Genomic DNA, 14,413 nt, shown 5'->3' on the forward strand with positions numbered 1-14,413 from the left:
TATTAATAGAATGCTGGGGGAAGATTTATTCCTTGAGGGGTAAGTAATGTCACTGCTAACTTCAAAGAGAATATTGGATCCTTCACATGTCCACCATGCTCCAGAAACCTTCATCACGTTTTCTTGTCTTCACACTAGGCTATGTTTTTTTTTGAGTCGGCGTTATGTGGCATGGAAACTGGCCCTTTGGCCCCTGAGCCTGTCTTGACTATCATTTACACGAATCCTACACTGAGCCCATTTTATTCTCCCCACATTCCCGTCAACTCTCCCAGATTCTACCACTCACCTACACTGGGGACAATTTACAGTGGCAGATTAAACTATCAACCCGCACATCATTGGGATGTGGGAGGAAACCAGAGCAGCCCTGAGGAAACAACACGATCTCAAGGAAAATGTGCAAACTCCACATAGACAGCACTGGAGGTCGGAGTTGAACCTGGGTCTACAGAGCTGTGAGGTAGCAGCACTACCTGCCATGCCATACTGCCTCTTGGTCCTGCTAGGAAAACCCACACCTTCTCCCCAGAAAGAGATGGCAGGTATCTGCACACCTCAAGACCAGAGACCAGGTGGAGTTGGCAGGGTGCTGAGCCCTTAAAGCCCCTTCTCTCCGACTTTGGTCCAGTTGCACAGGTGGGCTTCTTGCTACAGAACTCTGTGCCAGTTGGGATAGAGGGACGTGGGATTATCCGGATTCAGTGGGAAGATTCCAACTCCACCCCCACCCCAGGACTTGGGTGGAATACTGTCCACTTGCCTGCATGTGCAGCTCTAACAACTGTCAAGAAGCTTTACACCATCCAGGATGAAGCTCACCACATTGGTACCCCACCAACCGCTCATTTATTCCTTCCACTGCCAACCTATTGCCCCTCGCTGCCTCCTATCTGGGTTACAGGAGGGGCTCTGACCACCTGGTCAGTCTTTAACGGTAGCAGGGGTCAGCCTGCCTCCTGAGCGCAAGGCCTGTTCTGAACTGCAAGCAGTTAAAGTCGGTTCCCATTCATCCACCCCCTTCCACCCAGCGGAGATGTTACAGATTGCTTCATTGCCTCTCCCTCCCCTGTCATTCTCAATCCCTCCTCCCGACTTCCTCCCCTTCTCCTGAAAGCACTGTCCCACTCCTCGGAGAATGAGAGAAGTGGCTGTGGGTGGTGTCAGCGCTGGGACTGTGCACACCGAGGGTCAGTGGGCAATGGTAATGTGTAGAGGCCGAGCTACAACCCCCTGCAGCTCAGCTCTGTGCGGTCGTAGGGGACCCTGGCACAGTCCCGGCAGTGGGACATCCAGTGTGAATCGCGTGTATGCTGGTTCGAGAGCTCCCTGGGAATGTGGGGTTGGGGGCGAAGGGGATGCGGAATGGTGTACGGCGGGTGAGCACTGACCTGTCGCTGAATCCCCGCTGCCCTTGGAAGGTGGAAGCTGGGGAGCTAACACTTCAATCGGCTACCGCTGCCGCTGCAGGCTGCTCTAGAGAGACGAAGAGGCCAGCAATACTTGCCGGATTATTCATCGGCCAGTATCCCCAGCCAAGTACAGGCTTTTTCTGTGGTTCATTCCTGAGTCAGGGAAGGGCTGTAATCATGGCCTGGCTTCTCTCTCTGCCAAGAGGATCTGCAGGGACTGTGGGCGGGCATGAGTCTGCCTCCAACAGTTGTGCACAGAAAATTATACTTCAGGGTGGGAAAATGCTGCTGAGTTCTCGCTGCCTCTGTTTAGTCTGTTGAAGAAAAGGCTGGCTTAATGCAGCGATCTACACAACAGCCGCTCATAAAATCAGCCAACCTCTGTACCTGCTCTTCCCCAGGCTGGCTTGAGTTTCTGGAGACAAGCAAGTTAAGATGCGTAATATGTTTACTTGGGTGCAGTAAGCGACCCTCCCTCCACTTTCCCAACGTCTCCCGACCAATCATCCTGCAGCCCTGGGAGGAGCGGATTTAGCATTTGCAGGTTGGCACAGTGCCCAAGACACCTGTGCTGCTGGAGTGTTGCTCCTCACTTCCCCCCCACCACCCCCCGCATCAAAGAACAGAGGGGCTTTCTGTGGGTCAGTACCCTCTGAGCCCCACTGCACATTTCCCAGTCGGTTCCTTAGCTTTGTGACATGCAGACATTCCTGAATTTCTGGCTGCCTGGATGATGTGAAGCAGAAGGTCACTTAGCAGCCTGTTAGTAGAAGTGTGAGCTGGAATTACTGGGCTCCCAGATCGCTGGCACACTCGAACTACAGGAAGGCTTAAACCGTGAAAAATAACAGAAGTGGGAAAGTTTGCATTTGACAGTTTCTCCTGCTTCTGGCACCCAGGAAAGAAAATACTGAATGATATATCTGGACTCCACTTATTTTTGAAAGAATCAATTGTGTGTGCTTGAATGTTCTTGGACTTCAGAAATAGAGGTGAGAGCACATGTAGGAAAGTTATGTCGAACCTCAATCAGGACACAGGTAGTTTTGCCACAATGTGTGTTTCCATAATGCAAGTTGGTTATAACGCGATTGATGGGTTAAGGAACACTATTTGCGTTATGTGGGCTGCATTGGTTGTAGCGAGATTAGGAAAACCTGTTCAAATCTGTGCTTTGAAGGCAGCTGCAGCCTGTCCTGCTATAATACAACTTTCTCTAATGCAAGTTTTCTTAGAGATGTAACTATCATGTGATAGCAGAACTACCTGTATTTCTCTGGTCAGTGTATGTTAGAAAGGATGTGAAGATCCCAGAAGACCTCAGGGATCTGTTCTAGGACCCTTACTCTTTGTGATTTTTATAAACGTCCTGGATGAGGAAGTGGAGGAATGGGTTAGTAAGTTTGCGGATGACACAAAGGGTGGAGGTGTTGTGGATAGTATGGAGGGCTGTCAGAGGTTATAGCAGGATATAGATAAGATGCAAAACTGGGCTGAGAAGTGGCAGATGGAGTTCAACCCAGCTAAGTGTGAAGTGGCTCATTTTGGTAGATCAAATATGATGGCAGAGTATAGTATCAATGGTAGGACTCTTGGCAGTGTGGAGAATCAGAGGGATCTTGGGGTCCAAATCCATAAGACGCTCAAAGCAGCTGCACAGGTTAAGATAAGATAAGACCTTTATTAGTCACATGTACATCGAAACACACAGTGAAATGCATCTTTTTGCGTAGTGTTTGGGGGCAGCCCGCAAGTGTGGCCACGCTTCCGGCGCCAACATAGCATGCCTACAACTTCCTAACCTGTACATCTTTGGAATGTGGGAGGAAACCGGAGCACCTGGAGGAAACCCATGCAGACACAGGGAGAACGCATAAACTCCTTACAGACAGTGACCGGATTTGAACCCGGGTCACTGGCACTGTAAAGCGTTACACTAACTGCTACACTACCGTGCCTGTCTCTGTGGTTAAGAAGGCATATGGTGTATTGTCTTTCATCAATCGTGGAATTGAATTTAGGAGCCGAGGGGTAATGTTGCAGCTATATAGAATCCTGGTCAGACCCTACTTGGAGTACTGTGCTCAGTTCTGGTCGCCTCACTACAGGAAGGACGTGGAAGCCATAGAAAGGGTGCAGAGGAGACTTACAAGGATGCTGCCTGGATTGGGGAGCATGTCTCATGAAACCAGGTTGAGTGAACTCGGCCTTTTCTCCTTGGAGCGACGGAGGATGAGGGGGGACCTGATAGAGGTGTGTAAGATGATAAGAGGCATTGATCATGTGGATAGTCAGAGGCTTTTCCCCAGGGCTGAAATGGTTGCCACAAGAGGACACAGGTTTAAGGTGCTGGGGAGTAGGTACAGAGGAGCTGCCAGGGGTAAGTTTTTTACTCAGAGAGTGGTGAGTGCGTGGAATGGGCTGCCGGCAACGGTGGTGGAGGCAGATACGATAGGGTCTTTTAAGAGACTTTTGGATAGGTACATTGGAGCTGAGAAAAGTAGAGGGCTATGGGTAAGCCTAGTAATTTCTAAGGTAGGGACATGTTCAGCACAGCTTTGTGGGCCGAAGGGTCTGAATTGTGCTGTAGGTTTTCTATGTTTCTAAGGTGTAGCGGTGACTTACCAGCAGGGATGAGGGATTTCAGCTACAAGCTTAGACTGGAGAAGCCGGGGCTGTTCGGTTTTTGGGTATGGAGGGACATGGGGCTAACGCAGGGATATGGTGCATCAGTGCTGGCGTCACAGGTGGACAAGGTTGTAAAGAAGGCTTTTGACATCCTGGCATTCATAAATCAAAGTATTGAGTATAGGAGTTGGGATGTTATGGTGAGGTTGTATAAGACATTGGTGAGGCCAAATTTGGAGTATTATGTGCAGTTCTGGTCACCTAACTATAGGAAGGATATCAGTAAGATTGAAAGAGTGCAGAGAAGATTTACTAGAATGTTGCCGGGTCTCCAGGAGTTGAGTTACAGGGAAAGATTGAACAGGTTAGGACTTTATTCCTTGGAGCGCAGAAGAATGAGGGGAGATTTGTTAGAGGTTTACAAAATTATGAAGGGCATAGACAGAGTTAATGCAAGTAGGCTCTTTCCACCTAGATTAGGAGAGATAAGTATGAGAAGACATGGCTTTAGGGTGAAAGGGGAAAGGTTTAGGGGGAACTTCTTCACTCAGAGTGGTGGGAATGTGGAACGAGCTGCCATCTGATGTGGTAAATGCAGGCTCTCTCTTAAGTTTTAAGAATAAATTGGATAGATACATGGACGGGAGAGGTCTGGAGGGTTATGGACTGCGTTCAGGTAAATGGGACTAGTGGAATAAAGTTTCGGCACAGACTAGAAGGGCCGAATGGCCTGTTTTCTCTGGTGGTGTGTTCTATGGTCCTATGGCCACGATTTTTTAAATGGTGGAGCATGCTGACTCCTGCTTCTCTTTCTCATGTTCTTGTGATTTCAGAGTAAGGAAGACTGAAAGGAGATTAAAAATAGAAAATGGTAGAAATTCTCAGCAGGTCAGGCAGCCACTGTGACAGAAGAGCCAAGTTAACGTTTGGGGTCAAAGACCATTCATCAGAGTGTCCGGGAGGGGATGTGATAGGGCAGGTCAGATTCGGAGTAAGGATGATCGAGGGAGATTGTTCCCATTGACAATGTGGTACAGAGTCAAGGTGATGGCGATAGACAGATGTGTTTTACATGGGGAGTGGTGATAGTCTGGAAGTCTGTCCTTGGTTTATCCAGGGGTTTCACCAGGGGAATGGGTGGGCTGGAGGGAGAATAACTTGCAGGGTTGTGGGAAAGGAACAGGGTAATGGGACTGATGGGATCACTCTACTGGAGTTGGCATGGACTTGGTGGGCAATTCTGTGGTTCTTGTGTGTTTCGTCAGGTTGCTAAGGCAGATGCAGTACTAGAAAATGTTTTTATTCATCCGTGGGTATGGGCGACACTGACGAGTACAGCATTTATTGCCTGCCCTAATTGCCCCTGACAAATTCAGTAGTGAGCCACCACCTTGCACCACTCTCACAGTCCTTTGTGGATGCAATTGATCAGAAAGTGAAGCAGTCCATGGCTGTAGCAACAGAATGTAGACGATATCGGGCTAAGGGTGGTAATTGGCAAGTCACATCCATGTCTCAAAAGTGCCTGGCAGTGACCTTTCTCCTTGACATTCAATGACATCGCCATCATTGAATCCCCCACTGTCAACGTTCTGAGGCTCGCCAATGACCAGAAACTCTGCTGGACCAGCCATAGGCACAGGAGCTGGATATCCTGCGATGAGTGACCCAACTCCTGACATCTTTCCACCATCTACATTGCACACGTCAGGAGTACGTTGGAATGCTGGAGCTGCAACAATCTGCTAGAGGAACTAAGCAGGTCGAGCAGCATTGTGGGGGGAGGAATTGTCAATGTTTTGGGTTGAAACCCTGCATCAGGACTTGGGTGTGGTGGAATACTGCCCCCTTGCCTGGATGTGCAGCTCTAACAACTGTCAAGAAGCTTTACACCATCCAGGATGAAGCTCACTACATTGGTACCCCATCAACCACTCATTCCTTCCACTGCCAAGCTATTCCAACAGCACCCTCCAAACCCACAACATCAGAATCCGGTATATCATCACTGATGTATGTTGTGAAGTTTGTCTTATGGCAGCAGTCCAGTGCAGTGTACTTCCACCAGCAAGAACAAGGGCACAGGAGCACAAGAACACTCCCACCTGCAGGTCCCCCTCCAAGTAGCACACCATCCTGTCTTGGAAATCTTCTACCATTCCTTCATCATCATGGGTCTAAGCCCTGGAGTTCCCTCCCCAACAAAACTGGGAGCACCTTCTGCAGAAGGACTGCAGCAGTCAAGGAAGAGCTTCACCAGCACTTTGAGAAGGACATTTAAGAATGGACAATAAATACTGGTCTCACCAGCAGTGCATGTGTCCTGAAAATGTACATGTAAAAAGTAACACCCAAATTTGAGGCTTGTGTGTGCGTCAGCCCTTGCTGATTTGTACACGTTTCTCACTTGCCAATTTGTTCTATTTCAATTCAGCAATACCTTCCAATGGCTCCAAGTCATCTGCCCCTTCCGATGCAAGTGGGCAGACGGGAGCGCACACTGTGCTGGCCCTTGGAGAGGAAGACTTGTTCCTACAAGTTGGCAATTTGGTGAAGTAGAACTGGACTGTGTGACCGTGTAGTTTGTGCAGAGTGAGCTTGCATTTGAAGAGAATGTTGAATTGAGGAATAGTGTTTGATGAATGGACTAGATTGCCAGTGTTGATGGGGACACTTGGAGAATTAACCCAGTTAAGTGTGCTACTGGAGTGTATTTGCACAATGCACCTCCGTAATGTCCCTGCCAGTGGCTGCTGTTTCCAGCATGAATCCTTCATTAACATAAATTGTGAAATCTTAAATCTCTGTTTTCTTGTACCTTTTGCCTTTTGAATTAAAAGTGGGGGTTGGGCAGTGGGCAGCCCAGTGGTGCAGCTAATAAAGGGGCTACCTCACAGCTCCAGCAACCCGGTTCAATCCTGACCTTGGGTGCTGTCGGTGTGGAGTTTGCACGTTCCCCCCCTGTGACCGCGTGTCTTTGGGGTGCTCCAGTTTCTTCCCACATCTCAAAGTTACACAGGTTGGTAGGTGAGTTGGCCACTGTAAATTGTCGCTAGTGGCAGAATCTGGGGGAGTTGATGGGAATGTGGAGAGAATAAAATGGGTTAGGGTAAGGATTAGTATATATTAGAAAAAACCTTGGTCAAAATTGGTCTCTGTACTCTGACCTGTTAACAGAACGTTAGCAATGGGGGTACAGCAAGCAATTAGGAGAGGCGAGTGGAAAAGAACGCAAAAACAGAGAACAGAGATAGGGATATTGGAAGGGGATGGTGTAGGGATGAATCACTACAATTGTACAAGGTTTTGAGATGATATCTGAAGGCAAGCTTCACTTAGGAGCAATGTGGAGAAGATTTACCTTATTGAAGGGTTGTCTTGTGAGAGGTCGGGCCTAAATTCTCTGGAGCTTGGAACAATGAGAGGTGATCTTACAGGGATGTCTGAGGTTCTGAGGGAGCTTGGCAGAGTGGACGCTGAGATGCATTTCCTGCTGCAGCCATCTTGAACGGATGGGAGTGGAAGGAGCATCTCTCAGGATAAGACGTCACCCAGAGAAGAGCCTGAGGTGGAGGAACTTCTCTCACAGGATGGTGATTCCTTGGAGGGCTTCAACCAGAGAGATGTGGAGGCCAAGTCTTTACATACCCAAGACTAGCAGTTTTTTGGTTGCTAGGAGGTGAAGGGTGACGGGGACCAGGCAGGAAGGTAAATCTCAACATGATGATCTGTGAAGTTGCTGGGTTGGTTTCTGCAACAAGAGGTTGGATTTGTATTGTGCCCATAATGTGGCAAATGTTCTCAGGTATGTTGCAGGAGGCTCAACTGTAGAACAAAAAAATAACACTGACTGCATGAGATATTAGGACAGACAAGCAAAGGTTTGGTTGAAGAGTCTTAAAGAGCCCCTGTAATGAGGAGGGCAGCTAGAGAGGTCCAGAGCACCACCAGTGGAGAAGGCCTCCTGTTGGAGGTGCACAAGGGCTTGGGAGAAGGAGTGAAGGTGTCAGCGTGTTGCAGGGCTAGAGGAAGTTATAGATTTAGGCAGAGGTGAGGGAAATGAGGCTCGAGTCAGGTTGCGATCCAGACAACAACGTTTTGGATGAGCTGCAGTTTCTGGAGAGTGGAAAACCGGAGAGTAGCCAAAGAGTGCTGGATTACTCAAGCCTTGACTTAGCAGGCATGGATGACAGCACACATTCCTGGCATCTGTCACATCACTGGGAGTGCTTAAGGACATAACAGTACACTGTGAAATACAGTATGTGATGTGAGTAGTTTGCACTGGTGGGCTTCATTCCTGTAAGGAGTTAGAATTGTGGTCAATAGCCCTGGGGGTAATTTGTTTACGCAGAGAGATCTCCACAAACTAATCCTGATGACGTTGTGGTTAAGAGAATTGTGTGTGTGTACTCACTAATATGGAGCTGTGAATCTCCTGAGCTAATGAGGCATCCAGACAGCACCAGTGTCTGGACATCAGCCCTTGGTCTGAGCTGAGATAGCTGGTCAGTACATGGGCACTGCAAGTGCCTCAGCACACAGGAGGCAGACAAATTGCTGCCCTGACCCTTCACCACCCAACATGTCATTACTCAGTGCCCTGTGACAGAAGCTTTGATGTCAGTTGAAGCTTCTTAGTAGAAAAAAGTTTATCTTAGTAGTGAAGGATTGAAAGGAGTTGGGTGTCATACATGAATCACTGAAGGTACAGCAAGCAACTATGAAGGTAAATGGTGTATTGGCCTATATTGCAGAAGGATTTGAGTACTGCTGCCCCTCTACTCCACTGTTCAGTGAGGTCATGGCTGATTTTTTACCTCAGAGTCGCTTTCCTGCATTAACCCCACATCCTTCAATATACAAGCATTTATTGATCTCTGTCTTCAGTATACTCTGACTGAGCCTCTTGAATAGAAGATTCCAAAGATTCACCAGCCTCTGGGTGAAGAAATTTCTTCTCACTTCTATCCTGAGTGGCCAACCCCTTATTTTAAGACTGTGACCCCTGGTTCTAGACACCCCAGCCAGAGGAACCTAAATATCCTCTGTCAAGGCCCATAGGAAGGATGTAAGTTTCAATGAATCACTTTTCTAAACTGTAGAGAGTGTAGGAACATGCTTAACCTCTCCTGATACAACCAACTACCTCATCAGGAATCAATCTGAACCTTTGCCGCACTCCCTCCATTATAAGTAGATCAGTAGGTAGGGAGCTTAGACCTATATATTTGGAGCAATATGTCTCTTGTACTCAAGTCCTCTTGGCAATAATCACCATCATAACATTTGCCTTTCTGCTTGCTTGCTGACCCTGTAGGTTAATACTGGTGATGGGCTGGATCACCACATCTGGTGTCCTAACGTTCGATAATCCTTTGGTATAGGAGCAGAGACTGCCTGATATTGTTGGAGGCTTAACTTCAGTAAGGGGAAGATGAGCCTTGGGAAAGATTTTAAGGATCCACGCCACTCTCAAGACCCATCACAAGTCGGTCTCCCCTTGTGACGCCAGGGCAGACGCGCTCGCAAGTCTCAGGGACTAGGATTGGTTCTGAGGTTGAATGTTTCGGGGAATTTTTGTACTAACTGGAAGCACCATCTTCTTTTGCAGCTGCAACATTTCCACCTACCCCCTTCAGGTGGCCAAGGATGCCAGTGGGACGGGAGCCCAGATGGTGATAGGTCAGGCTGCGAGAGCGCGGAAGCAGTAGTGGAATGATCAGCTGCGTTCACTTGGTGTGCTGGGCTGTGCTTGGCGTGGTCTCTCTCTCCGCTGCACGCCCTGCACTCACTCTACCAGGACAAGGTAAGGACTCCTCTCTCTTCCTCAGACTGGGGCCAAACGGGGGGAATGCTTTCAGGACCTGTTGGGAGGACCAGTGATGGTTTCTATCGGCTTTTTTTTTGGTTGTACCTTCAGTGAGTTGAACCTTATGCACATCCTTCAAGCTGTTGGGGATCGAGAATGTCTCCTGATCCAGGTTGAACTATCCCAGACTCTGATGCACAATCATTCTACAGACTTCTTCTGTTCAGTGGTTCATCCCTTGGGTCAACTCGTAGGGTGGCCCCATTCCAGGGATTTGAGGTGATATCCTGACCGGCGTCCCAGTGCAGTACTGAGGGGGTGCTGCACCGTGGGTTGACATGTGCCCTGTCTCTACATGCATGGGCATTGCAGAGATAGATGCTATCCTTTGTGTCCCAGGCAGATCCCTCAAGCCAACATCACTCGAAACAACAGACTTTGTTATCCCACTGCTCCTTGTGGGATCTTGCTGTGCGCAGGTTGGCAGCTGTGTTTCAAGAAGCACGTGATTAGGATGTCCTCGGGTTGTGAAAGGTGAAACCAAAAGGTAGCTCCTTCTGAATCACAGTGGGCCTCTTCCACTTCTGATGGCCTTTCCCTGTGCAAGTTGGGGCCGTTGGCATAGCTCTCTCCTCCCCACTCACAAGTATGACCATTGCACTTAGCAGAGGAAGGCTGGGGGCTGCAGTCCGGGCTAATGCTTCCACTCCAACCAGTTCCCTTCATGGACCGCTGCTGATTCTGCCGTTGTCGACTTTTCCTTTCCAAATGGTTTGACTGCTCTGTTGCTAAAAGAGTCCCTCACCACCACTTCCCCAGCCTCCTGTCACACGTTCTGGAAAAAATTGAATACACAGGTGGAAATATGTCAGAAATATATTAGAAACACAGAGATCAGCACTGGCTGTTATACGTTCCACTGCCTGCCTTCACATTTGCTATGTAGACATGTCACGGGGCACTGGTGTCCTCCTGACACTGGGGGCAATAGTGAAGTATATTTCTGCTTGAACTGTGGACAGAAGGTTTTGAAATGGAAAACATTCTTGGATTTGGGTTCAGAAATCCTGGTCCAGTCACTACTCCTGCTTCCTCTGAAGACTAGACGCAATCTTGACTCCCAATCATAGCGGATAGATGGGTGCACAGTCTTTTCATTTTATTAGCCTTCCCTGTAAATATTATTCTTTTGTCTCATCTGATTTCATGAAATTGAGGCTCTGGGTGTTTTGCAGAGACTGTGGAGCTGTTTTAAGGAGTAAGACGGCTTTTAGAGCATATAAATAAGTAGGGCTTGTGGTGTGTGCAGCCTGACAAGTAGGGATTGTAGTCTGTCTGAGGTGCGCTGTTGCCAGCCAGCATTCTGTAACTGTCCACTGGGCTAGGTTTGTTCTGTAGTCTGGTGGTCAATGATCTGGCAATTGTCCAACCCAGGTACAAACACTTTGAAGGCAAGGTGGGCAGAATCAAGTTGCATCTGGGACCAGAGGGCACAGCCTTAGAATAAAAAGATGTCCCTTTAGAACAGAGATGAGGAGGAATTTCTTTAGCCAGAGAGTGGTGAATCTGTGGAATTCATTGCCACAGACAGCCGTGGAAGCCAAGTCATTGGGTATATTTAAAGCGGAGGTTGATAGGTTCTTGATTAGTAAGGGCATCAAAGGTTACAGGGAGAAGGCAGGAGAATGGGGTTGGGAGGGGAAAATAAGTCAGCCATGATCAAATGGCAGAGCAGACTCAATGGGTCGAATGGCCTAATTCTGCCCCTATGTCTTAGGGTGTTAGGGATCCTATATTAGTGTCCTGACTTGGTGCTACGCTGTGCGGGCTGGGGAAAGGGGCTACTGTGCAGGGATCAGGCTTGTCCTGTCCTGTTCCCTGGGGTGGACCTGTGGCAGGCGCTGTTTGTGCTTTAAGGCTGACCTTCCCACTCTGCATTGATTGCTGAACTTGTCGTGTAGTGTTCCCCATGGAAATCCCTCTTCTGTGTTTCCGAGCAGCTGGAAGCTTGGGACGTGACACAGTTGTGTGTCGCAGTGGCTGTGGGGATCGGCACGCATGGTATTTTATTCACTCAGGAAACGTGGGCATCATTGGCATTCAGTGCCCAGCCGGGGGTGTTGTGGGCTGCTGCTCACCCCAGAAACATCTGGTTTCCATCAGCCCTCTACTCATCCATTCTGGGAGCAGGACCCTACTGACATTCTGCTCCACATCTGTGAGGGCACTAAATGACTTGGTGCTGTTGCTAAAGGCCCAGAAATCCAGTTAACAGTGTTTGATGATGCATGCACAATGTTATGTGGTGTGTCAGTCATGATGCTCTCACCTCTGAGTCAGAGAGTCGTAGGTTCGACTCCTGCTCCTGAAATTTGAACATGAAAGTCCCATCTGACCTCAAGGGAGAGGTGCATCATGTGAGTAAGGGGGTGATGGGAGGCACACGGGTGAGATGTTAGACCTGGGGCGAGATAAGATATCTTTTATTGGTCACATTTACATCGAAATACATAGTGAAATGCATCCTTTTTTGCATAGTGTTCTGGGGCAGCCCGCAAGTGTTGTCACATTTCCGGCGTGAACATAGCACGCCCACAACTTCCTAACCCGTACATCCTTGGAATGTGGGAGGAAACCTGAGCACCCGGACGAAACCCACGCAGACACGGGGAGAACGTACAAACTCCTTACAAACAGCAGCGGGAATTGAACCCGGGTCGCTGGCACCATAAAGCGTTACGCTAACCGCTACACTACTGTGCCTGCCCAGTGCCAGTGCTAGGTCCCACCTGCTCACTAGGGTTTGACAGATCAGGGATCGCCACAGATCAGAGCACTGACACATGTGAATGCAATTCCCAGTTCTTGGCCAAGGGCTCGCACACAGCATCAGTGCCAAATTAGGAGTTGTGCAGGCAAATTGTTTCCAGAGGGTGATGCAGCAGAGCTCCTCCCTGAGTGCTTTCAGATGCTGTGACGTGGTTGAGGCACTCAGTGATTCCACTCCATGTCACAGGCTGCCCCAGACTCAGGAAGGGTGCACGCTGATCAGGAAATTCCATCTTCCCCCACGTCAGGAGATACTTATCCACATCTGGAGCACTGCATCTGAGTGACTGTGTAAAGTATGCAGTGTGGGTTCACCTGGACTGTTAGGTTTTGAGGAGAGATCACACAAACTGCCCCTCCACCCCCTACAGCATAGGTACAGGAGCCTGAAGACCCACACTTGATGATTCAGGAACAGCTTCTTCCCCTCCGCCATCAGATTTCTGAACGGTCCATGAACACTGCCTCATTATTCCTCTTTTGCACTGTTTAATTTGTTTGTAACTTATAGTAATTTTTATGTCTTGCACTGTACTGCTGCCGCAAAACAACAAATTTCACGACATATGTCAGTGGTAATAAGCCTGATTCTGATTCTGAATTAGGCTATTCAAGTCCACATCACCAGTCAATGCTGTCTGTGTGGAGTTTGCATATCCCCTCTGTGACCACGTGCACCTCCTGTGGGTGCTCCAGTGTCCCCCCCCCCCCACATCCCAGAGGCGTGCGGTTTGGTAGATTAATTACTGCTGTAGGTTCCCCCTGGTGTGTAGGTGAGTGGCAGGAGAAATTGGGGAAGTTGATGGCACGTGAGGTGGTGGGGGGGGGGGGTCTCCTGGGAAATGTGGGGGGATTGGGACTGCTCCGAGAGCCAGCCCAGACTCAAAGGGCCAAATGGCCTCCTCCTCTGTCATAGGAAAATATGAATTTATTACTAACCTTTCACCTCAGTGCCACTTTCCCTGCCTCCCTTATAATCCAAAAATTATCAGTTGATGTTTTGACTGCCTTGTGGTCCCCCTCATGAGTTTAGCGTTGAAAAGGGTGGTTTGATTATACTGTAGCGGTTGCTACCGCGGAATAAAACAAGACTCTACTCGGAGGATTGCCAAACAGAACTGGTTTATTTTCCCGCCTTGTGCGGGCCCTTTAAGGGAGAAAAACTCCCGCCCAAAAAACCGGCAATGACGTAAGTCCTACGTCATCAGGACTTTCCCGCGCGCGGGTTCTCCCCGTCGCTCGGAAAGACGAGGCCCGCCGCCATCTTGGGCCTCGTCGCTCCGACACCGCGCGACCCGACTGCCGAGCCGGTTCGCCCGACTAGACGGTGAGTCGCCACAATACAAACTTAACAGGAATTGATAGGATGGATGAGTTTTGTACTGTGGAGAAGTTTTGGACTAGTTTTAAAAACAGACTTGGCGTTCAGGGTTGAGATATACTTCCACATGTTGGTGGAGGGGACAAGAGTGGAACTCACTCCCATAAAATAGTGAGAAGCAAGCTCAATGAGTAATTTGAAAACTGAGATTGGTAGAATTTTCATAGCAACTGGGCAAAGCAGAATGAGTGGATGGGCAAGGAGGTGGTGGCTGCTGTTTAAAGTGGGGACCTGTGAGGTTGCAGGTCCTCCCCAGCTTATCAATGCCTGAGTTGTGTACTGCCCGCACATGCAATTGAGTGTTTGGGAGACCAGCAGGATGGATTTGCCAGCTGCTGCAGGGCTGCAGGC

At 48.9% G+C, this 14,413-nt stretch overlaps 1 protein-coding gene across 7 annotated transcripts in view; it reads left to right on the plus strand.

Annotated features, from left to right (window-relative positions):
- The window catches only part of LOC127584418 (fibroblast growth factor receptor 1-like), a 164,974-nt gene that overhangs the window by 68,049 nt on the left and 82,512 nt on the right, over positions 1-14,413 (plus strand). For all 7 annotated transcript variants that reach the window (XM_052041214.1, XM_052041211.1, XM_052041212.1 and 4 more), the window contains one exon: positions 9,655-9,849. In XM_052041214.1, the coding sequence (XP_051897174.1) occupies positions 9,759-9,849 (91 nt within the window). In that variant the 5' untranslated portion in view covers positions 9,655-9,758. The remainder of the gene's footprint in view (positions 1-9,654; positions 9,850-14,413) is intronic.

This window comes from Pristis pectinata, chromosome 29, assembly GCF_009764475.1.
Source record: "Pristis pectinata isolate sPriPec2 chromosome 29, sPriPec2.1.pri, whole genome shotgun sequence".
NCBI lineage: Eukaryota > Metazoa > Chordata > Chondrichthyes > Rhinopristiformes > Pristidae > Pristis > Pristis pectinata.